This window comes from Erpetoichthys calabaricus, chromosome 4 (assembly GCF_900747795.2).
Source record: "Erpetoichthys calabaricus chromosome 4, fErpCal1.3, whole genome shotgun sequence".
Taxonomy (NCBI): Eukaryota; Metazoa; Chordata; class Cladistia; order Polypteriformes; family Polypteridae; genus Erpetoichthys; species Erpetoichthys calabaricus.
In genome coordinates, this window is record NC_041397.2 from 216,548,140 (window position 1) to 216,574,364 (window position 26,225).

Sequence of the window (26,225 nt, forward strand, 5' to 3'; positions counted from 1 at the left end):
AGTATTGAGCAGTTACATGCATTCAAATCAGCAAAATTACAAGGGGACCCACATTTTTGCACAGCCAGTTTCATAGGACTGTATGTTATTTATATTAGGGATACCATTGCCTGTGAACAGCGTATTTTCTTATTGAATAATGGAATGTACTGCACTGACATTTCACAAAGTATTTTGGTGTAAATACAAGTATTTTCCTGTTATGTTTCAGGATTCTGTTACTGGGTTCTGAAACTGGAAACAGACAACCAATACACCTGATCAGTTGCAGCTACAGGTTTCAGTTAACTCCTGCCTGGCTGGCAAGTCTTAAAAACAATGTAACTTATAAAATAACCATTATTCAAAGTGAATAAAGCTGCTCCAAATATAAGCACAGATTGCTCTAAATGCTACCTGGCTTTAAGTCTAAAAATGAAAAGTGAGCTAAAAGAGAAAAATGTTACAAACTTTGCATCAAGTAACTTCTAAGGAAGTACAGCAGAGATACTCACTTTACTGCTTCTTTTTTTAGAAATGTAGTCCACATTAGTAGAAAAGTGGATCACTATCTTTTTTGTTGTCTTTTCAATTGACACATATCCCAGCTCCCGAGGTGTCTTTTGTATAAACACTGCTCCTAAGTAAGGAGAATAATTACAAACAGGTAAAATCTCACTGTAGACAAATTAACATTATAAACAGTTTAAAGCAAGCCAGTGCATTGTTTGGCATTAGTAAACTTTTCTCCTGTACAGTAATTAACTTTTGTGTAGTGGTTTTTATATAGAATTGTTTCAAAAATAGAAAGTCATTAATGAATGTAAGAAGCCAATTAAAAAAATCAATCCATTCATTTTTCTGAACTCCAGTTCAGGATCACACTTCCTGGTAGAACTGGGCTCAAAGCCATAAACATTCCCTAGATGGAATGCTAGTTCACTACCTGGGGTGGAATCATTTAAATGACAATCCAACATACAAGAAAGAGAGATCCTCATGGATACCATAAAATGTTTGCCAACACCAGTGCCATAGTGTATGCGTTTTTGTTTTTTTCCTCTCAAAAGGAATAATGGTTGCCAGAAAAACTTGTGCTGCACACTCCTCAACCCGGTTACTCTCTGTCCAGAGTTGGCACATTATCTCCACATTCATCTTGGTTTTCACAGAGTACTGAGATGCTTCATCTGCTTATGAAACAGAGACCATTTTCAAAGCACCACTGCTGGTATAACTGATAAATATCCATAAAGATGATTTCTGAAAGCAACAATATTGAGTAAACAAAGTTGTTTAAGATGAGTAGGTGTGGCATTCTGCGCTGCACTGAAAAGATAATAGATAGATACTTTATTAATCCCAATGGGAAATTCACATTCTCCAGCAGCAGCATACTGATACAATAAATAATATTAAAGAATGATAATAATGCAGGTGAAAAACAGACAATAACTTTGTATAATGTTAAAGTTTACCCCCCCGGGTGGAATTGAAGAGTCGCATAGTTTGGGGGAGGAACGATCTCCTCAATCTGTCAGTGGAGCAGGACAGTGACAGCAGTCTGTCGCTGAAGCTGCTCTTCTGTCTGGAGATGATACTATTTAGTGGATGCAGTGGATTCTCCATAATTGATAGGAGCCTGCTGAGCGCCCTTCGCTCTGCCACAGATGTTAAACTGTCCAGCTCCATGCCAACAATAGAGCCTGCCTTCCTCACCAGTTTGTCCAGGCGTGAGGCGTCTTTCCTCTTAATGCTGCCTCCCCAGCACACCACCGCGTAGAAGAGGGCGCTCGCCACAATGTTATAACAGTGCAGTCATGATTTGGTACAGCTGGCTAAGTACATACTGAATTTTCAAAAACAAATATTGAAATGCAACTGTACATGTTGCACTCCACAGAACACTGATGCACATTTTGTCAGTCTTTAAAATGATTTTTTTTCTGCCCATAATAATACAACATTAATGAAGTCCTTTTTAAAGGTAATGGTTCCATTTGATCAGAAAGAAAAAACAGTCTGACACAACAGTATCAAAGTTGACAACAAATTCAACTTTAACAGTAAGATGCCGCTTTAAAGTGTCTGTTCTCATGGGAAATTAGACAAGATCATCTAACCCACAGGTGTCGAACTCCGGTCCTGGAGGGCCACAGTGGCTGCAGGTTTTCATTCTATCCTTCTTCTTCATTTGTCCTTCTTCTTCATTTGTGACATGTTTTTGATGCTAATTAACTTCTTTTGCCTTAGTTTTAATTAACTTGACTCAGACCCCTTAGTTGTCTCTTTTTCCTTAATTAGCAGCCAAACAATAATGAGACACAAAACAAGCCGCCACATGACCAGCTCACCTGTGCTCAGCACATAATATCTGAAAATAATGAAAGTTGAAGCTCTCAGTAAGGTTGATCTCTCAGGTCACCAAAACATTTTGATGTTCTTAGAAAAAAAACAGAAAATCAACAGTTTTAGAAATGTCTGCCGTGGCAGAATGAGAGCAGCAACAAGCTGTGGAATTAAATAACGAGTTTAATTAAAAGCAAGAATCAGCTTTTCATTAAGAGATTGGTTGGAGTGAAAATTGGTTGGAGTTTCAAATCCCAAATTAGCTGGTCATCTGTCGGCTTGCTTCACATCTCATTTCTGTTTGGCTCTCATTTAATGAAGAAAGGAATAAATTCAGAGGACTGACTCCTTAAAAACAGGGCTATTAAAATGGAGGGAAAATGAGTTAATTAGCAATGAAAACTGGTCAGTGATTAGGAAAAGGGTTAGAATGAAAACCTGTAGCCACTGCGGCCCTCCAGGCCTGGAGTACGACACCCCTGCCCCATGGCAAGGTGCTCATGTTTGGGATACATCTACTGCTTTGGACTTAAAAAAAAAAACAACAACAACATTTATTTATATAGAACATATTCATACAAAGAATGTAGCTCAAAGGGCTATTACAAGAAAAGAAAAACAAAGAAGATCAGGTAAGAATTTTAATGAATAAGTAACAAAGAAAAAATAAATAATTCCATATGATCTTATAAACTATAGATATATTGTGTAGTGTCCTTATATACAATATTATAATGTAAGTCTCTAACAAGGAGTCCAGTGATTGTTGCGGCAGAAACACACTGCCCAAAGAAGGCACACAGAGTTTCAGGAAAGGTAGCAAAATCCAGTTTTATTGCGTGATGCATACATGGACCTAAATCAATTGAAATGACCAATTAGCAAATTCAGTAAGCTTACATTTATTAAAATTCTTATCACTTATGCAAAATACTCTCCTCCTTCTGGCTCTTCCCATCATTACCTAATGTCCATTACCTGACCAAAACTGCCATTATTACTTCATACCTTGTGCAGGTGTCCAAAACTTATTCATCAATCAATTCCCACCAATAAGTCAGAATCAGGCAGACCCACACATTAGATAATGGGCTAGAGGTTGGGGCAGTTGCGCCTCTAAAACAATAATGCTGTTTCTTCCTTGACTTGTCATCACCTGTCCAGGCAAGCAGTAAGGGAGGCAGAGGCCCTGCTGCTGCAAATGAAAGCGAACACCCTATCTGGTTTTCTCTCATGGCCAAATCCTCAAAGGCTGCTTTTCTTAAGACAATGGCCCGTTTAGCCCTCTAAAAGTACACAATGTCCTTAACTGAAATTTTTAAACTTAGCAGCTGCAAAGATATATTGAATAAAATAGGCAGGCAAAGGATTATTATGGTTTAACCCTTACTAGTGTGCATTAGGATATACATATTTTCATATATGCTTATGATTCTCTTTGAATATGCAAATCATCAACTTTAAGAATATTCTTTTCTACATGATAAGGTCAGAAAAACTAGTGTGTGTTAAATTTTTGTCAGAAATTGTAGACTGTAGGCTCCATGAGTTTATGCATGTTAATTTTTCATTTTGATATATGATGTTTTTAAATTTGTATTGATTAGAAAACAGTAATCACTTATAGTCTAACTTTAAAGCAAAAGAAACTGTCACATGACAATCTATGCATTTAAATGTGTCCACTTATCATCGGAAAGCTTTGTATATTTTAAGCCGTGCGCTAATATTTTGCTTGTCGAGTCATTATAAGTAAGGTACTGTCTTTACATTTTCTCTTTAACTCCTGTATGCACAGACATTTTAGGAGCCAATCCTTGACACTGATCCTCTCAGAAGAATGCTACTGTAGTTGAAAGTTCCAAATATAATAAAAACAAGGTTTATTTTATCAAAAAACAGTTAATGGAAGGACAGAGGAGACAAAGAAGAAATTAGTAAATGAACCAACTCCCTTATGCCCATTGGCAGGTGTCCATATTCTTCTGTTGAGTTAATCAGCTGACACATGCCACACTAAGAGTTGCCAGCTGCCACCAGTTATATAACCTTGTGTATATAACTGATGCCCCAGAGAATCTCCTTTTTGGGCACCGTCTGCAATTATGGTCACCATCTGTCAACAAAGACTCGGAGAGAAACTGTCCATTTACCATTGATGGTTTGTCTTAAAATATGGCTTCTTTTGGGCTGTTCCAATCATACGTTCAGCTGGTAAATTGGTAAAACGGTTATTTCAAATTGTTATGTTTTTTTTTTACCTTTGTCTGGCAAGATAATAAAAACAAAACTTCAAAATCTATTAATTGCAGAACAAAATATTACCATGTTTTAAATATTAGAAACCATAGACAAAATTACCAAACCATTACTTCTCATCAGTGTTATTTTTTTAAGGTCAAAAGCCATAAAATGTTCTTCTGGAGAAGCAGTGCAAGATAAATGTTAACGTGAGAAGCTGAAGCAAAGGAAAATATGGATAGACTGGTCAGTTTCTGTTTGATCACAATGTATACGTAGAAGCAACTGGTGATAAACCAGTCATTTTAGAAGCAGTGTGCACCATTCTTTCTGACTTTTTTTTTCTTAAGCATCTAAGTAACATCCTCATATCTCCCCATAAAATGGATGACTGAATCCTTAGATAGACCAAGTCTTCAAAGCTGCCTGAGAAAACAGCATTATGGGCTATATACATTGGAGCCATTAGATACTGTTAAGTCAGAATAGAGAGTTTTTTGTCTGTAAGAGTCATCTATGCAAATTGATGGATGCACTAGCTAGGTATGTACATGTATGCAAATTACAGTATATAGTAAATTTAAAACTGACGCAAAGACAAATGACCAGAAAAGACTAATTATAAACAGCATTAAAAAGAAACATCCGGAGACTCACTATTTGGTCTTAAAGTAAACTTAATACATCCAACCAACGTTTACCACTTTGGTACTAAAACATGTGGCATGGGCAGAGGCCAGATACTGTAATGAGATATTGTCAAAAACCAATGAAATGATTCTGTGCCTGTAAACAGTTCCTCAAGATATATAATCCTACGGTGACATAAAAAGGAACATGGAGAGAGTAAATAATATGTTCCAAATGCAAACGTACAACATAGGAAAAAAGTACAATGCATTTTGTAATATATTTTTATATAGATATTATTCAAAATAAAACCTGAAAAATATAATGATTAGGGCTGTTAAGAAAAAAAATGAAAAGTTTTGAAGATTTTGTGCAGAATCGTTGAAGGAAACATGGGAATAATTATGCAATAATTTTTTTTGTGACATACGCAGTGATTCAGTGGTTAATATATATTGTAGCCCTAGTTATGAATATGTTAAAATGTGTTCCAATAATAGTTTATTTTGTGTATTAAAAATCAGAAATATACAACAATGCAAGATGAAAAGTATTACATATTTCATTTTTTTCTGCAATACATTCAAGCTAATTTTCCATTTCTAAATTGTATTAAAACGTTTCCATTCAAGTTCATATTAGGAACTACTCAAGTTAGTATATCTATACATACAAATTAGTATATCAATATCCATACATCAAATACTATTAACTTGAATATTCAAGTTAATTTTCCATTTTTAAATTATATTGAAAATATTTTCAGTCATTTAAGTACATATTAAGATTTGATACATTCATTTAACATTTTAGCAAATGTTTCAATTCCACTGATAACCACTTAAACTGCCACAGATGAGTTATTTAACATATCCTAAAGTCAAATAAATTAAAAACATGAAAATTGTATAATATTTCATATATTAATGTTAAAAATTTTAAAGTGCAAAAATTTCAGGTTTCACTTTCACAGTATAGAATTTCTACATACTAAAGTGCAAATGTATGACTTAGTTTTGAAAATATATTTTTCTTTAGCACTGCTTCTGACTTTTTTGGTGTACTTAATACATGAAGGGGCTCCTTCTACATATGCTGCTGAGAAAACTGGCCTAGACATCCAAGTCCTGAAGGTTTCCCCAACTTGGACCAACCTTGACCTTTACTTTGAGTTTTACATAAAGTTTTGCTGCAGTTTCCATTTCTTTCTTCACAATTTGTGCTACCTATTGCAGAGAAAAACAAAACAAGTGTGTCAATATTATTATATGCATTTTTAATGATAATACATTTAATTAATTATACTTGGTAACAAATTTCAAACATTGTTTTTATAATATTGATTTTCTGTTCTGAGATTCATTGTGCTAGGAGCCAATTTGTCAGCATGACTTTATAATCCAACCATACTCATTTCCACAGTCATGCTGTGTTACTGCAATGTATACTTGAACATATTTATATTTTATTTAAAAAATGATGCTAAATCTTCCGGTTGCTAATAATTCAAGGTCTTGAGGCCAGCTGAGTATAATTTATTTCCTAAATTTTGCATAGGATATTTCTGAAAAGTCTAGCATGGCAGAAAAGAGAAATATGAGAATAGTTTTTTTATTCCTCAGGTGGAAGTATCTTCATTTCTATTAAAGTCTGTCAGAAATTGCATACCTGGAATTTATGTACTCAAATTAAAAGAACAGATCTTCACAACAAGAACACTACAAATTGTATAAATCCATTTATTTACTGAAAGTGATTATTCTAGTTTGAAGGTGTAGGGTGCTGATGCTCATTTCATCAGAATCAGTCACAAGGTGCGGGGCCTGAATGGTTCATACTTCTATCACAGGGCACATTTGACATTGACAGTCACCAGTTAAACAAGAATGATTGTCTTTACATAGAGAGGAGAAAATAGAGCGCCTTGAAAAATTCTCTCAAGGAAGAGGAGAATGTACAAATTCCGCAATGAAAGGGACTGTCCTGGGATTCAAACCCAACTATCTAGAGCTGAGACACAGCAACAGGTAACCATTACATCACTATTTTACCACAGAAGAGGTGGTAAATTTCTGTTATATACAATTGAAAAATACATTCCATATCAGTGCTGCAAAATTTAAAAATGGTTTCATAAACATTTATTTTTTGTAAGAAAATAAGAATTTAGTTGGAATGAATACCAGCAGCCATTGTGACTACCCTGAGGTTTAGTTACTTTAAATAATACTGTTTAATCATAATTATAATATAGCATTATTTTAGTGATATTTCATAAGAAGGTTTCCCCAAATGCCCTATTAATAATATGTTTTCATACTTTTTCAGTTGAATGTACAAAGTCATGGCCTAATTTTCTTTTGCGATTTATAAATTAATACAAATAACTGAACTGTTTAATAAATTAATTAAAGGGTGGCACACTTACAAAATGGCCCATATCCATGAAATCTAATTTTGATCTATAAAGTCTGTCCATTGCATATATTTCAAAACCTGTGAAGCTGAGAAAACCCATAGCTCCCAAGTCTTTGAACTGGATTAAAAGAGTTCAGTAAATCAATAGAAAAATGTAAGGCCATCCATCCATTATCCAACCCACTATATCCTAACACACGGTCACGGGGGTCTGCTGGAGCCAATCCCAGCCCGCACTGGGCACAAGGCAGGAACATATCCCGGGCAAGGCACCAACCCACCACAGAAAATGTAAGGACAGATTTTCTATATTTCTGAATATAACCTGTTTCATTCACACACAGTTCCCTCATGTACAGCATTCCAAGACAAAAGAAACATTCAAATCTTGTGAAGAAACAAAAAATTAACAGCTACTGAGACAGAAAAAAATGGCAGGCAATGACACATTTAGACATAGCTGGTTGGAACAATTTAAAAGAGAGAGAGAGAGAGAGAGAGAGAGGATGGGAGCATGCGCTGATAGCGCGTTGCCACACCCACCACACAACGAACCACCTGGATTGGAACCAGAGCGCAGTGTGTGACACCTCAGCACCACACTGGAACAGTGTGGGATTTTTAACGGTGGATGGAGTGCCAATCCTGCCACCAACCCCCAAAAATTCCCTGAAGTTGGAGGACCTGTTTGCAGGGCTGGCTGCAGATTAACACCATACCCAGGATGAAGCAATTGCAGGTTAAGGGCCTTGCTTAAGGGCCCAATGGAGTAGAGTCAATTCTGGCATTTACAGGATTTGAACTGGCAACCTTCCGATTGCCGGCGCAGATCCCTAGCCTCAGAGCCACCATAATGTCCATAATTTAAAAGAATAAATATAATAATTCAAAGACATCTGTGAGGTGTATGATTTAACAATACATTAAACCATTAACATTACCAGTTACTGATGTATATAGAAACTTTCATAATACTTAGTACATCTGATGCATTAGCCCAATTGGGAAACACTATGCAGTTATTTAGGTAATTCGGTTTAATCACTTTAATCGCACAATTCAATTCACTTTAATCTTTTACAGCGCTTTTTACCAAGTTTAGGATGAGAGCACTTATACATACTTACAACATTAATGCAATAAACAGAAAGTACAAAAACCTGTACATAAAAACCTCTTCTGAACTGGTCCCATTAAACTGAAGTAATACACTGATGAACATTGTGTACTGTAATTCAAATTATAGAAGACCCTATATAAAAAGTCATTACACAGAGATTTACAAGTAGCAGCAAAGAACTAACTAACAGACATGTAAGAAACCTTTTTAACACTAGTCTGGGAACTTGAGAGATCTAAAATTCCTATATTTATTTTGGTATTTTTTAGACTTCACAATCATTATTTCTTTTTGTTTTGTGTATACAATACATTGACACTACAAATAAATACTACAGACTATTTTAAATGTATGTCACATACTGTATACTGTAGTATGCTGCCTTACAAAATAGCAAATATTGGGATAAACTGGGGTCTTAGTGTTCACAGAATCCAGCAGAGTGCAAATCCAATTAACTGGGCTACTGACAATGTTTAGAAGTGCACCATATGCAAATGTACATAATAATCCCTTCAATGAGGACACATAGTCAAAATTACTTGTCTACATTGCAAATTACCATCATGCTTTATCACAAACTGTATGTATAACAAAATCTGTTATATTTATGCATTTGTAAATACTGTATCATTTTAAAATGGATGTTTTAATACTTAGTGCTTAGTACTTAATGCTTAGTTCTTTCTCTTCTTCCAAAGATGGTTTCTTACATATCCAGTAATGACTGAAAAATACACAATTTGTAATCTGCCGACCTACCTTCCTACCTACCTGAATAACATCTTCTTCTACAACTTCATAGATGAGTTCATCATGCAGCTGTAGAATGAAATAGGCACCTTTGTGAGGTCGTCCCAGTATTCGATGCAGTCTTCTTTCTGGAAGCAAACATACAAATAGTATGTGATTGATATTTTTAAAAGCTGTATTTAAACTAATTCTTCAGAATGAAACTATGTTCTCTCTTTGTGCATTTATAACAAAGCAGCATAAGGATATTTTATATATGCTGAACAATCTTATCTTCATGTCAACTTAAAATATAATAATTTATGAAAATGTATTTTGTTTTCAGAAAATTACATGCATACGTTAAAACATTGCTGCATAAAAAATATGAGCATTCATTTACCTCCCAAGTCTTGGCTCATCAGGCCTTTAATATGTCTGTGTGATTTTGCTGAGGTAGTAAACACTTCTTCCAAGGATCTCTGAATGTTCACAGTAGCAGTTTTCACAATATCTGCAGCAGAGCCTTGAACTGTGGTGTTTACGGCTTGACGCTCGGCCTAAAAAAAAAATTAAAAAAAAATAAAAAAAAATTATATAATATAAACAATATACTGTATATTATATATATATATATATATATATATATATATATATATATATATATATATATATAAACAAAAGCATTCTAGTTAATTATTGTTAAAAATTATTATGTTTGAATTGTATACATAATAGCTACATCAAATGATGTCATTATCTTTTACAAGTATAAGATTAAAATTGAAATTGGTATTTCCTAGTAGCTTATAATGTACTCTGGGTGTTACCAAACTCAAAGAAAAGGGATCATCCTGGCTGCTTGTTTCCTCTTTAATGACTTAATCAATTAAATCCAGCTTTAATAAGACAAAATATTCTTTAGGTGTACTTAAGCTTAAGCACTCAGCAGTGACAGTCTTTAAATTAAAAAAAAAAAAAAGTACGAATGCACTCATCTTTTACAGTAAATTGATTGAGGCGGATTAGTTCTCCTTGAAGATCACAATTTTACTTGCCATGCAGGGATTTTTAACCTTTTTTCCCCCTGAACATAGTCCTTTCTTCATAATATCCATCAACATTAACTGTCTTAGAAATTGCCTGGTGTGGGGTTGGTATTGAAGAATCTCCACTTTGTAATTATGGATATGTGTATTCTTAAGGAAGTACTGAATTGCCTGACAGCAGTACAAGCACTTTTCAGCATTCTGTGGTAGAATAAGTCTGTGGCTAAAAGTTCTCCAAAGAATCTCCAAGAGCTTCCAGTGTGGATATTCTGTAGCAATGTTTGCAATAAGCAAGAAAACAGCAATGAAAATTCTGAGAAATCTAAGAGTGTCAACCTGATTTTGACATTTTGTGTGTATGTAAATAAGAATACTTAGCTGTAAAGTATATCATCTTTAATAAAATCCCTTTGTGCGTCCAGGCGTCCGTGTGTGTGTGTGTCTTCTGGTGAAGTGCGCATGCGCGGGGCACGGTGCGATGCGCAATATTACTGTCAGAGAAAGTTAGAGGCGTTTTACGGAAATACAAACCAGTATTACTGCGAGAGGAAATTAAAGGTACACAATACAGTGACGCATATTACAGCCACATACAAGCCAGTATTACTGTCAGAGGAGATTAATGGCATATTACCGACGCGCACGCCTGTATTACCGCCAGAGAAAATTAAAGGTATACAGTGAACCCTCGTTTATCACGGTTAATCCATTCCAGACTCTACCGCAGTAAATGAATTTTCGCGAAGTAGGATTCTTTATTTATAAATCGAATATTTTCGCAGTTAGAGTATAGAAAACCTGTTTATGACCTAAATACGTTTTTTAACATTATTAGAGCCCTCTAGACATGAAATAACACCCTTTAGTCACCATTACACTCGTATTACCCAATATATTAGACAAAATAAGAGAAAATAAGACATATTAGACGTTACAAATAAATTATTATTATTATTGTTCTGTACATTTAATTACACACACACACACACACACACACACACACACACACAGTTCTTACACACAACCACTAACCTATGATGGCACGAGCTCAGTAGGAGAGTCTTCAGGTTGTAAGCTGGAGCGCTGATCGCACCCTCAGAGGAAACAGACGCCCCTGGGAAAACCCCTGAAACAGCTGACAGTCTACCTTCACATTGCTCCTTACCCTTCTTACTTGCGCTATAACGCGCGATAAACCTCTCACGCGGTACTCCGCTTACTTAAAAGTATTGTGCAGCGCCTCTCAGCTTTGGAATTGGTTGTTTTGTTTCTCTCTCTCTCAGACATTCTCTGCTCCTGGCGGAACTGTCATCTCTGACTTGTCATGGAGCACGTTTAAACTTTTGAAAAGAGACAAATGTTTGTTTGCAGTGCTTTGAATAAAGTTCTTTTTTTTTCTACAACCTCCTGTGTCTCTGTGCAAATCAGCGACCCAAGCGTGACAAGGTGGTGCAGTATCTTCAGCAGGTGTGTCGTTGTCTTCTTCCGCTGAAGGAATACTAGGAGTAGGCAGTGGGTGTCTGGGTGCGCGGCTGAAGAACATCTTGATAGGCAGTTGCTGGCGTTGTCTTTTCATATGTAGGGTATTGCCATCTTTGATCATATCCAAGAGTTTCACCTTCTCCTGGATGGTAAGCATCTTCCTCCGGTGCTTAGTTTCATTGTCAGAAGGCTTAGAAAAAGCAGCACATTTAGGAGCCATCGTGGGGCTTAGATAAAAGTTCTCAGAAAGCGCATGCGTAGTGACGTAAGCGTGTATGAGAAAAAATCGCGATAGAGTGAAGCCGCGAAAGTCGAAGCGTGATATAGCGAGGGATCACTGTATTACAGACGTACAAGCCAGCGGACGTACAAGACAGTATTACTGTCACAGAAAATTAAAGACACACAATACACGGCGGCAGCCCACAAAAAACGGTCAGCTCAGCAAGTAAACATCAACAAAAGAAAGGCTGAAAGAAAGAAAAATACGACCAACAAAAAGAATGAGGTCAAAGTCCCTTGCCATTTAATATAGACTGTTCCTGCTAATGTTTATGCACTACTGTTCTAGCGCCCGTTATTGTAACGGGCTAAATGACTAGTTTATATAATAATTTGTTATTGACTGAATGACAATACAGTAATCCCTCGCTACTTCGCGGTTCACTTTTCGCGGATTCACGACTTCGCGGATTTTATATGTAAGCATATCTAAATACATAACGCGGATTTTTCGCTGCTTCGCGGGTTTCTGTGGACAATGGGTCTTTTTACTTGCTTCCTCAGTTGGTTTGCCCAGTTGATTTCATACAAGAGATGCTATTGGCGGATGGCTGAGAAGCTACCCAATCAGAGCACGCAGTTAAGTTCCTGTGTGCTGCTGATTGGCTCAGTGACGGAGTGTTGCATTAACCAGGAAGTCTCATCTCACTCATTCATCATTAACGTGCTAATGCTTCAGGGGCCGTGTCCAAGCACCAACAGAAGATGCAAATGATTGCAGAAAAGGTAAAAGTTTTGGATATGTTGAAGGAAGGGAACAGCTACACCGCTGCAGGACATCGATTCTTTTTATTTAAACAGGAGGAAAAGCATATAAGATCAACGGCCGCAGTGTCCTTTAACCAGGGTGCAAAATGAGTTGCAAGTGGACGTGATAAGGCAGTAGTCTGGATGGAATCTGCTTTAGGAATCTTTGCAACAAGGTCGACGACGTCATGACCGCCTACAAGCTGCTACGTGTACTTCGCTATACAGTAAGTGTAAACTTATCTACCGATTTCATATTGCTTAGCAGTTGTCCCTGTTTTTAATAGAGTAAATGGTGGGTTGTAAACAATACAGGGAGGGTTTAAAAACGTCCAAATACACGTTAAATAATTAAATAAATATAGTGTCCCTACTTCGCGGAAATTCAGTTATCGCGGTCGGCCTTGGAACCTATCTCCCGCGATAAGTGAGGGATTACTGTAACACACTCTAAACACTACTACATATTGCCTAAATGGAAAGAATGAATACATTACATAATGTCATGTAACTTTTTACTAAATGCTGTTACTGGTTGAAAACATCCTCGCAATCTGTCAGATATATGCACTAAACACTAAAGTACTCATTCTTGTTTTATATCCCAGATGGATTAATGAATTTTATAGCTGTGTCACCACTTTATTCATCCTTCACTCTTCCTATGGAATATGGTCCCCATGCAAGTGACTAGCAATATTATGGGCTTCACACTGATCCTCAAAGTAAGCACTCCACAGGGGATTGTGCCCCTTTCTGTACTTCTTTTCACACCTATGAGTGCGAGACCAAACATAGCTACTACTCCATTAAATTTGCTGATGATAACACCATCATAGGTATATTACCAGCAATGAAGAGATATTGTGAAGAGCTTTAAATTTCTAGGGGAGAAATGACAACCTGCTATAGGTACAACACATCTTGGCTATAGTAAATTAGGCTTGCAAATGCTTTAAAATCTTGATCTGATTTTATACATGAATTCAGCTCAACAACTGCCAATCACTGACTGCTTTGAAGGGTGTATACATTTGTCAGTACAGGGCTTTTCTGGAAATATTCTGGGGTTGACAAATGGCAAAAGTGAAATGTACTGTTTCTGCAAAAACACAATCAATTACAATTCTAACACAAATCTTGTTTAAATCAATACTATTTTTGCATCATGAAAAGAGTTTGTTATAGATATTGGGTGTACCTTACAGCAGCAGCAGTACATAAAACAGAGTAACCTGGTATTGGTGCCTAATTAATTCACAATAGACCAGATAATACAAAAATGAGGAATAGCTTTAAGCAAAATGCCCATGATCTCCCTACATGGTGTTGTTACTCCTTCTGGACTTGCCCCATGGTGCTTAGGATCTGCAACTGATTTTTGACAAAATAGCATTATTATGGAAAAATAGACGTGTACATTTGGCTAATTTTCATTCTTTCAAATTTTATTAATATTATGGGAAACTCATCACGTCCACAGATGCCTGCTTGTACAACAAAATGGAAGACAACAAGCAATGATGTAGTGTCACACAGAAAGAAAAAAGACTGAATAAAACTTTACTACAACACTGTTATTTTCTTCTAGTGAAACAATCTAAACCACAGTTCTATATCTACACAAATATTCACCATGTTGAGAGTGAGCTCAGTGAACCAAGACTATATACCAAGACTATTTCATTTAAATTAGGTATTAGTAACAAATAAGTATTTTAAAAGATCTGTATTTATAGTTAAAATGCTTTTAATTAAACACACTTGAAAATATATTTTTTAGCCATTCTGTGCTACAGTGAAAAAAAACAAAACTTACATGAGCTTTTACATAGATATTTGGATCCTTGATAGCTGGCAAAAACCGTTTCCTCCCAAGAATAGTCTGAACATACCCATTTTTGACACAGTTCTTTACGGTTTCCTTCAAGAATTTATGTATTCCTATAAGAAACAATGATTACATTAGGTTGAACCAATTTATGTTAAGTTATACATGTAGCAAAGGGGTCAACAAAATTTTCCTTTAATAAATAACAAAAATTATGTTAAAAGAGTACTTTCTTATCCAAATAATTTTTTTAAAGTTTTCTTCTATGTAATAAAGTATCTGCTTTAAAAGTACATAAACACAATCCAAGTAGATCAAAGTGTAGAAACATTAAAGTGGATCTAAATAATCTTGTTTTTTGCCTTTAAAGCAGGAATAACGCACATTGTGCTCAACAAAAGAAACGTGTTGAAACAGAACATAAGATAAGTATCTTCATAACTGAGGCAAGATTATTTGGTCCTTTAAGCTTCTGTGGACGGATGAATTGGTGTGTACTATTGCTACCATGTGCTTATCTACAATGTGTTATCATCCAAGCAGGCTCTACTTTGGACCTTATGGCGCTATTAAAGCATCAGATTGATTTAAGATATTACATTTGATAAGACCATCAGTAATTTAGACCTGCTGTACATGTAAAATGGCCTATGATAACAGTTTTCTTTTTCTTTCTCTCTCTCTCTTCTATGGCAGAGGAAAAAAGTTTATTTCATGGGCATAATTTGTCTAGTATGTACAGTATATATTTTCATAATATAAAATTAAGATAATATTCAGATCAGGTCAAAAAAGGTTGGGAAGTATGCACTGGTACAGTGCATTGCTGTGCCCACCCCACAACGAAACAGGCAGACATGGAGTCCAATCCCACCCTCCGGAAATGACCATCTATATGCTGCAGCCAGGTATTATGTGGGTGTCCCCTTGGCCTGGTCCAGCTGCTCAGGTCCTCAGCAATAAGGATCCTGTTAACTGGGTCACCCTTAGGGAATCACACCACATGGCCATAGTGCTGTAACTGACACTCCCTCACAATGCAGGTACTGTACCTCATTTGGGACTCTATAAGGAAACCCTCATTTGACACAAAGTCAATTCAGCAGTACCCAAGGATTCTTCAAAGAGACACAGTACCAAAGGAGTCCAGTCTTTGCCTTACATCAGTAAATAGAGTCCATGTCTCACAACCATAGAGCAAATAGGAAGCACCAGGACTCTAAAGACTTGGACCTTCATCCTTCTGCAGAGATATCAGGAGCACTACACACCTCTTTCCAGAGATCTCATGACCCCCATGCTCTCCCAATCTGTCTAATGACTTCATAAGAAGAGTCACCAGAGACATGAATGTCGCTGCAGAGGTAAGTAAACTTCTCGACAAGGTTGACAATCTCTCCACAGACAGATATGTGAGCACTTATAATGGCAAGGATCCATCAAGAAGGTAGAAGCTGTCCAAATGCTGCCACCACCCTGCCAGATTGGTCACATATAGTTGTCAGCAATACCAACTAAAGAAGTTGATGATAACTGTATGTTCCATTGGTTTCTCTCCGGCCAAATATATATGTATACATGTTTCTGCTACATTGTGATTTGCTGGTGGAAGCTACATTTTAAAGTAAAATTTACATATATATATATATATATATATATATATATATATATATATATATATATATATATATATATATATATATATGCATCTTTTTGTACCATATTTCTCCCATCCGATTATTTCTGCCATTGTTACTAAAGTAATGTGTATAAGGTTTGAGTTTGTTCTGCATCAATGAAGAACACAATTCCATGCAGTAAGCACCCCCTGCTGGAGACACATTGCTAGAATATTCTCAGTGAAATGGATCAAATTTCATATCAAGAAACCTCTAATTCTAATAATTGTACAGGGAAATAACTACTGGTATGTCTTGCCACCACGGGCAAGTATGCTCAAACCTGATAAATGATGACAGTGCAATTCACGATACTCTTTTGAAGGAAGCATGCACCAGAGCTATAATTTTATTTAGATTTTTTTTTTTTTTTTTTTGCACAGACCTCTTTATTTATTATTTTACTGAGTTTGCTAAGTCCAATTAATATTTTAAATGAAGATAGTTATGTATGTAAAGAGACATGCCACAAAAAAACAAAGCACTTCCATAAAGCTTAAGTGAATTTACTAGAATTCTGTCAATTAGCTAACATTGATGAGCAGCAGGAACTGGATGTTGATGGTTCATGCTTCACAGAAAACAAAAGAACATAAAATGTGTGTCTCTTGAATTTAGAAAATACATAATAGACATAATATTTAATATTCAGTAAAGTTTGGTTGAACGTATTTATTTTTTTGTAAAAAAAGTCTCTTTTTGAAAAGCTGTTTGTAGAAATGGAATGAGGAATAAAATGCGTTTTATTTTTTTGCACCATACAATAGCTAGGCCTGTACCAGTAGTTGATTAATCAGCTTACTCTGGTGACACACCCCTACCAACTTACTGGAGGTATGTATTTATTGTTTTTAGTGTTGGATGGCAAAATTTTAAAACATGAATCAAAGTACCCTGAATTGGTAAAATGTAATCAAGCAGCAGGAATTAAAATGTTCATTTGAAAATTAGGAAGGGGTTTAAAGAATACAAGTGTAATGATGCCACTTAGACAGACCAACCAGGACCAGCAAAACTGTGCCAGTCCTCTGCAAGGTTTTCAAAGTGCAAAAAAAAAAAAAAATTCAATATATCTCTGCATAACGTTCTTTAGAGTACACATTTGAAATTATTTGTAATTGGTTACAGTTGCAGCATTCTTGGCACAACAGACTTGGAAAAAAGATGATGCTAGTACGCTAGCAACCCTGAATGAAGATGGATATTATTTCAGGTTAAATGAAAATTATGAAGACACAACAACTGAATCAACACTTCTACCAAAAAGAAGTCTCTTGGTGAGCATCTGAAAAGTATCTCAAACTTCAACTGCATTGCCACTGACAGTGTGTATAAGTAAAAAATGTGAAATATTTTACAGAAGGAGGCTGAAAACAAAAAGAAGGCATTCTTCTTTGGTGAAAGGCAAAAAAACAAAAATATACCCACCAAGCTGTCAAAAATAATTTTAAAAATTCATGTGCATTTAGGCATCCAGCGCTTCCTCTAATCACATGTTTAGTAGTACTGGGAACACTGAAACTCCAGAGAGATTCACATTAAAACAATGAAAAATAAATATGTATGTCTTCCTGTTGTGAAACCTTAGCAAATTTAAAATGTCTGATTGTAATTTTACTATACGATTTATTTTTATACAGTACAACTTGTAGTCTTTTGTTTCTTTTACAGTACAATGAGTACTAATGGGATATTATTTGCATTGAATATTTTATTATATAGATTTCCACACAACCGGAGATTTTCATAGATATTAATGTATCTTATTTCCAGAGATATATGTAGGAAGATTCTGGGAAACACTTGAAGCAAGTTTATGGAGACAAATCATTTCAAATGTTGCATGTGGTCACACACGTGCGAGTAGGAGTCAACTAAAGAGCTTGAATAATGGCAATTCCACGTCCGACCAGGGGGTGGTGGGGTGCACTAACTGTCTCTCTCGATCCCTTGCAGATCATTCTCGGGAAATCCCAGAGGGTTCAGGCACCCCTGATAATGTCACTTCCGGTTCCAGCACCTCTGATAATGTCACTTCTGGTTCCGCCTCTGTCGACTTCAAATCCTACACTGGCCTTTAAAGTCTCCATTTTGTCTTTCTTCAACAGTTCTGTTTGGAACTCAGTCGAGTGAACAACTCTCTAACTTTTAAAATACCTTTTTGCAGCCAAAGGACATTATACAGGTGGCTGCCCTAAACCTTTATTATATCTAAGTGTCGTTCTTGTCACAATGTAAAAATAAATTATAAACTAGATAGGAATCAGATCTCTAAGCAATTTCAAAGATCTCTAAATGCGGTCTTCTACCAGAAAACTTGTCATTACAAACATTCAGTTTTTTGACCACAACACAAAAAGAACAACTAATTCTTAAGTCTTGCTATTCTACTTGTTAACATGGATAAAAGGATACTAATAAAATAATGATGTCATTTGGAACACAATTGTAGATTTAATTACTATACTCAATTGTGGAAGCATCTATTCATATAATCAATATATATGCAGACTACTTTACTCTAGAAGGCAGAACTAGACAGAGCAGTCAATTATCAATAGTGCTTTTTGCACTTTCTTATGAATCCCTGGCAAGGGGCCAGAGATTATGGGGATTATATAGAAAGTATGAGCTTTAATATGGTGGAAGGAAGCAGAAAATACTTCAAGTGTGCCTGCTTGACTAGCCATAAGAAAAAAATTATTTTCAAACTCCTGATTATATACATTATTCTATGCTCACTGCATCTAAACATTATCAACCAATTTACCTACAATCTGATGGTGGAACACTCATTGAAAATATGGTAGCAAAACGCTATAAAGGCAAAATGCTGTTTTCAATAGATTCCTTGCACCAAAATCATTTACTCTTGTCATGCTTAACCTAAATAGTGTTTAGCTCATGGAAGTTACTTGGAATCTGGAACTTTAGGGTCCTCCATTATCACAATTTTTGGCATCCACTGAAAAGTTATGCTTCAAATTAAAAACTGTATTAAAAGAATCCTGCCCATTATCCACGGTTTAAACTATACAGTATTATCCAGATATATTGAAGTTGTAGGCAGCAAATTCAAAACTGCCAAGTTTTTCTCAGTGCTTTCCTAGGTTATCTAAAACAACATTGGAATTGGGACCTTTTAAGTAGAACTTCAATAAATTAAAGGAAATAAACCACAGATAAGACACACTCTTCATCAATGTGTGTAAAGCACTGTGTAATTCAGTGAATAATTGTACATTGCATGTGTTTGTGAACAATGTTACTAAGTGCCTATCTTATTAGGGCATACTGTATGTTTTGTGAATCCTATAAGATGAAAACATATTAGGGAAAATATCTGTGTAAATTCAAAATTACCTGACAAAGAGACAATTACTCCACATTGCCTAACAGTATTACTCAGAGTAACATCAGATGATGGGACAACTCTCTTTAAAGGGTAATTTATTGTAATATTATACATTACATTGCTTGGTCGTCATCTATCTTACTCATTTTGAAAAACCCTATTTCATCCTCTGTTATTCAATGGGAATACTGGAATATTTAAAATGATAAAAACTATTTTTTCTCTATGAAGAATGGTCCAAAAAGAATTCATTAATATATTAAAATAAACAAAAACAGCCTCTGTTGCATTTTGTGATGTCTCAACATGCAGGATGAACTACAAAATTGAGATTTTTATTCACATGCTGTACAACTCACTGGGGGGGGGGGGGGGGGGGGGTGCTGGGTTGCTGATGCTGATTTCATATGATCATATTCTTGATTGAATTCTTGCTTGTTCTGTGTCTAATTCATTTTAATACGAATACTAAAGTTAATAAAATGTAAAAAATAAAATAATAAACACAGTATAGCTTCAGTCATGAAAATCTAATATGTAATAGACAGTACCTTTTAATCTTGGTATTTTAGCCAGGGAATCAACATTATCTCACCAAACATTTTCTTTTCAATGTGGGATGTACAAGGCATAATTATGTTCTATTCAGTGGATTAACGCTACACCTACAACATATGCAAATTTAAATAGTCTTTAAAGGGGGCTAATCCTTGAACTTTTCATATGTTTAGTTAGCAGATAATTGTGAAATGTTCGTTACAGACAATGGTTTTACAATACTTGAAAAATAATAAATTATTGTAAAGAGGCAGTCTTAGCTACTCCAAACCAAATTAATACAACTGTTCTGCTGTATTATTATAATCAAGTATTTGGCAGTAATATCTGCTTTTTGTTATGTTTCCAGTTCCAATTTTCAAATTGATTTAAAAATAACAGTCATCTGCTCTCACTGTCATCTATATGGCAAACAAATTCAGATATGACTGAGACATTCTAATATAAGACCGCAAATTTATTTTTTTTAACTAATGGTCTTAAATATAGGTAATGATTTAAGGATTAAACATTTACCATTTATCATCTATATTTAGTTATCGGAAATAATTCTTACCTGCATATCTGGATTTAAAGGATTCTATGTAGCATGCAGCATCTTCTTCATCAACACCCATCTGTTCTCCAAGTGATTTAGCTCCCATACCATAAATTATTCCATAACAAATCTGTCCAACACAATGCAGAAATATTTTTAAAAAGTAAATTAACTAAATTGTTTATTATTTAAGAAAACAATTTACTATACCTAGCTGCAACTATACAATATTACCTTGAACTGCATGATATTACAGAAGGGGTGTACTATATTTAATCCCGTTTTAAGGAATAACAGGTTAATATTGGTAACACTTTTACATAAGAAAGAGAGTTAAATTCCAGGTGCTTTATTAACCAGTTTAAGGATTATTTCTGTTTCTGTGTGAATGTGGACAGCATTTGCTATTAGGTTTTATCATACTGTAAATCTTAGGTTCATAAATAGTGAACTGAACATTTATTTCAAGAAAATCAATGATAAACTGCAGGGACCTAAAATTTACATTAATATATTTAAAAGTATAAATGTAATATCATCCATCACAGTTTTTTCTTTGATATTTTGTTAATAATAGCAACAAAGCAAATACAGTAGTTAAAAAAATAAAAGCTACAATTTTTTATTACATTTTAAACAGACAGATTGAAAATATACTGAACAAAATATTCACATTGTGCAAAAACAATGAAGATGATAAATGCTTACCCAGATTATGTAATGCAATTGAAAAGACAGTTTGTTTATTCAAAGTGTGCTTTTAAAATAACTTTAGTATCTTTACTTAACCTGCTTTGCCTGTTGCCTTAGTGTATCATCTACTGACTCTGGATCAATCATCTTCCATTCAGCTGCAATACTCTTAAAAACATCTGCACCACTGTTTAGTACCTGGATGAGCCTACGGTCTTTGGATAAGTGTGCTAAGATGCGCAGCTCAAGCTGAGAATAATCTGCAGCCAGTATGAGTCCACCTGTCAATATAATAATATAGGCAGCTTTACTTTTAATTTTCAAATTTAAAAAAATGTTTACCAAATAAGCTAATTGTGCTATTTATTTATATAATCCATTATTGAACTTATAGAAAATTTATTCATTTTTACTTTTAAATATTTTGTTTGGTTTATTATAAACATAGCATATCTAACATAAATACTAAACATAGGTTTATCACTTTGGTAAAATGACAGCACACAAATAAAACACGTCTATATGAACAACTTTCTAATTTTACATCTCAGTTTTAAAAATTAAGGATATAAGTAAACATAAGAAGCTTGCAGTTTTTCCAGGGATATTAAGCAAATTACCTGTGAAAGGGATAAATGCGTGCCTCATGCTAACTGAAAAAGATTGTCCTTCTTCTTGTGTACCTTTATTGCTTTGATCTTGCAATGGAAGGTGATGGCAACGTAACGATTTCACATATCTATAATTCATAACATAAAATAAATTTTAACATGAGCAACAGGTGTAGATTAAATTATTAACAAGTAATATTATTTATACAGCCAATTACAGAAACACTAACATTTGTTTTCTACTGATTTTTGTTAAACAACTAACTGTCATGACAAAAAACGAAATCTGCTGGACATGAGTGATACCTGTTAGAATTTCTGTGGTTTCCACTTGAGCTCTCTTTCTCAATTAAAGTTTCAACTTTAATTTCAAAATCTTTTGGAACATTCTGAATATTGGGTTCAATGAAACTCACTCGTCCTAAAGTGGCAAATTTATAAATTAAAGCATGACATAAACAAAACTTTACATACACAAATAGGTAGGAGCTATAGGTAGAAAAATAATCTGACAAATTTTTAAATTAATTTTAATTAGAAAAAATACAGTAATTTATTAAAAATAATTTTGCAAGACAGTGTGTTTCATTATAATTTTGCTAATTCCTTTGTGAAGGTACTATACAATTGCAAAGTTAAAAGAGATATATCTTACATAAAGCAATAAAAGAGGTGATTACTAAACCTGTTGCAGTATGAGTCTGGGAGATTGAATATATTCTCTCCATTCCTAGTATAGAATCCATGTGTTTCTCTCTCTGCAGTGGAAACACCACTTTGGTCAGGGCATTGGTTATTCTTCTCCATTCCAAAATCAAGCCTGGTAGAGGGTGTAGAGCTTTCAATTTTTGTAGAACATCCTTAAAAAGAAAGTTAGTCTGCTATTTGCTTTGCACAGAATGTTATGTTAGTAATATGTACAATAAAATGCATATTGTGCTCCCATATTAACTGGAAGTACCAATGCAGTTTGTACATTTTCCTAGTGTCTGTATAGGTCTCCCTCCCAGATCCCAAAGATATGGAGAGGAGTAATTCGGTTCATACATTGTGACAGGACAACATCTGAAGGTTTGGCTCCAGTACTGTAAAACTGGATTAAGAGGATAAAAAGTATGGATGGAATAATGAACAAACAAAATAATGATGTTAATTATTGTTTTATCAATCCAGTTTTACACCATTTGAAGCATGGAAAGAAATAAAAATACCTCTTTAAGAGTACAGCTTGTAACAAGCCTCCACAATCATTTTAATGTTCCACCCTATTGGTATAAATACAGTACATTTGGAATTTCGTATACTGTATTATGAGTAACACCGAGAAAGCGACATGGAGGCCCAGTAGAAAGCTATGTTTCTACATGAATCCATGATGTTGAATTCAATTTGTTGTTCTTCTTATGTTTGCACAGTCTCCCTGTCAGGATAGGCCCTGATCCTCAATGACCTTAAAATAACCAGGTTTGAGGTTGTTACATTACGTTTATACGGTGATTACCATTGGATAACAGATGACCTTGAGCTTTGAAAGAACAAGACATACAGTGAATGTTTACCTAAAAGTGTACATACTTTGACTGCTTGAAATGACTATTTAATAATTAGATTTTAATACAGACAAATTGAACCACAAATTTTATCATGAAGGCAGAATAAACAGGTGAGTTTTTATGTAAAAAGACAAGTGGCGTAAGGTATAGACAACCTAAAATTGTATCTACTCCGGGTGTAACTTAAACTTAGCAAACATATACTGGGCATTTGTGTTAACTTCTGGCATACAACAAAAGATATGAGTTGCTTAAAGGACATGTATGAAACAAACCACAAGTAAAGGAGAATGATTTGGTTAGGTAAGCACTTCAGGCATCTGTGTTACCAATTATGCCCTTATGATTTTGAATATTATGGTAATAATATACTTTTTCAGTTAAACTACATCTTAATGGAATAAATTAAATAGTCAGTGGCTCAGTGTTTTACTGGATTCTTCCAAACCATATAATAGACACTAGTTATCACAAAAAAAAAATACATGTACCTTTGTAGTACTAAACTGCTTAGACAATCGGACAGGTTTGACACCTGCTGTTGTTCTTCTTGTGTATCCTAGTGTTTTCTTGTGCGTTTGCCCAATTGTTTCTCCATTTGGAGGCAATTTCAATTCTATAAACAAGACCTGTTTAAAAGAATAGATTTGATATTATACACATAAAATGGTGCACTCACACTTGTAACCCAGCAGCCTTTCAACATAACAATCAGTCATATGATTACTCATATAATAATGACTATCATTCAATGTTGGTTTCCCTAACTGGTAAATTATCCACTCACTATGAAAACATCTGTGCTTAATTATATATTTTGTAGTACCAAGAATGCATTGCAATATACCACTCATTTTCAGTTATAAAATTTTTTTTATAGAGTTAAATAAATGTTACTTTTATTATAACTGACTATATCTCTCTATTATATTAAAAATGTTTTTCGTCATGTCCATGTTATTCAGCCTTAACCACTCCCCTCCACAGTGCTCGCCCAATCATTACTCCTACTGCACACATCCTCTCTCCGTACCAGCCCATGCTGCTAACTCGCCCCTTAACGCAGTTGGTTATAATGGCAAGGCAGAAAAGCAAATTATCTATCCAAGACCGTCAAATTTTACATTGCAATAGAAAAAGAACGCCAAGAGATGATAATGAATGTCGAAAAAAAGAAAATGAACAAAAAAGAGCTGCATATAATAAAAATCAAGAACAAAGAGTATTGTCCAGTAAAGGAAAAGGAGAAAAACATCCCGCACAACATGCAAACAGAAATGCAGAAAAGCAACGTTTATAGCACATAAGTTAGAGGATAAAGAATTTCATAATATTGTTTTTGAGGAGATGTTAATGTGATTTAATTTTTTATTTACTTCTTATTAAGTTTTACTTTCTTACTTCTACTTTTAACTATGTTTTGTTATTCATTAGTATTTAAAATAAACAGTTGTAGTGAAATACTCAAGTAACTGATTTTCTATCTATAATAACTAAGGACCAAATCGCCTTCCTCCCGCACCCTGCATTTACCATCTCTTTAAATACAATTGCTTTCTCTAATGGAGGAGCATCCTGACATACTTCGAGTGACTCAGCTGCAAGATAGAGGGCACCCGCCCCCCAGGGGGTTTGCGAGCAAAGCAAGCAGGTGGCGGAGCCCCCTAGTTATTATTATTAAAACAGAATTGTATTAGACATACTTTTCGAAAATAAACTACTTGTGTTACTTTATAATTTTATATAATCAGTAATCGTGACATCTGTTTTATTATAGATCAAAATCAACCCATATGTAAAAATGCCATAACTGAAATAACTTGGACAGCAACAATATTTGTAAACAGACAACACTTATTATAAGAAAATCGATCTGAAGAATATTACTTTATTGTCAAAAAGTAAATGCCTGTATCCCTGTATGACAGTATGACACAATTGTGGTGGTGTTAATGAAAATAAATTTTCGGCAGAAACAAGCCCTTTACCACTTCCTGGGCAGAGCTGGTAGAAGCTCAAATTTATTCTTCCAGACCATTCCCACCATCATCAGTCTTTCTAATTCTTGACATTGGCATGATATGAAAAAGTGATCACATATGATAACCCCCATCAAATAAAGCACCACACACATCATCATTCTTTTCAGGTACTCCACTGCTAGCAAGTATTATGATATTTCACGAATAATAGTTCTTTGCATAGCATACTACCTAAAAGTTAATTGTATATTTTTCTGCGTTTAATTAAAGATATGGTATTAATTGAAGGGGCATTGAAATAAACTAGCCTTTCATCTACAGTCACCTAAAGCCATTAATTGTAGATACCTGTCAAGCACTCCACTCATTTTTATCAGACGTATCCATAATAAGAAC

The 26,225-nt window shown here is 34.8% G+C and overlaps 1 protein-coding gene across 1 annotated transcript in view; it reads right to left on the minus strand.

The window, feature by feature from the left end:
- Nucleotides 1-5,697: 5,697 nt before the first annotated feature.
- The window catches only part of polq (polymerase (DNA directed), theta), a 97,371-nt gene continuing 76,843 nt past the window's right edge, over nucleotides 5,698-26,225 (minus strand). The window contains exons 23-32 of the mRNA XM_051926451.1: nucleotides 24,339-24,476; nucleotides 22,980-23,154; nucleotides 22,601-22,715; nucleotides 22,304-22,422; nucleotides 21,780-21,964; nucleotides 21,009-21,120; nucleotides 14,849-14,973; nucleotides 9,873-10,029; nucleotides 9,508-9,618; nucleotides 5,698-6,421 (exon numbers count right to left, since the gene is read on the minus strand). Coding sequence (XP_051782411.1) covers nucleotides 6,312-6,421; nucleotides 9,508-9,618; nucleotides 9,873-10,029; nucleotides 14,849-14,973; nucleotides 21,009-21,120; nucleotides 21,780-21,964; nucleotides 22,304-22,422; nucleotides 22,601-22,715; nucleotides 22,980-23,154; nucleotides 24,339-24,476 — 1,347 coding nt within the window. The 3' untranslated portion in view covers nucleotides 5,698-6,311. The remainder of the gene's footprint in view (nucleotides 6,422-9,507; nucleotides 9,619-9,872; nucleotides 10,030-14,848; nucleotides 14,974-21,008; nucleotides 21,121-21,779; nucleotides 21,965-22,303; nucleotides 22,423-22,600; nucleotides 22,716-22,979; nucleotides 23,155-24,338; nucleotides 24,477-26,225) is intronic.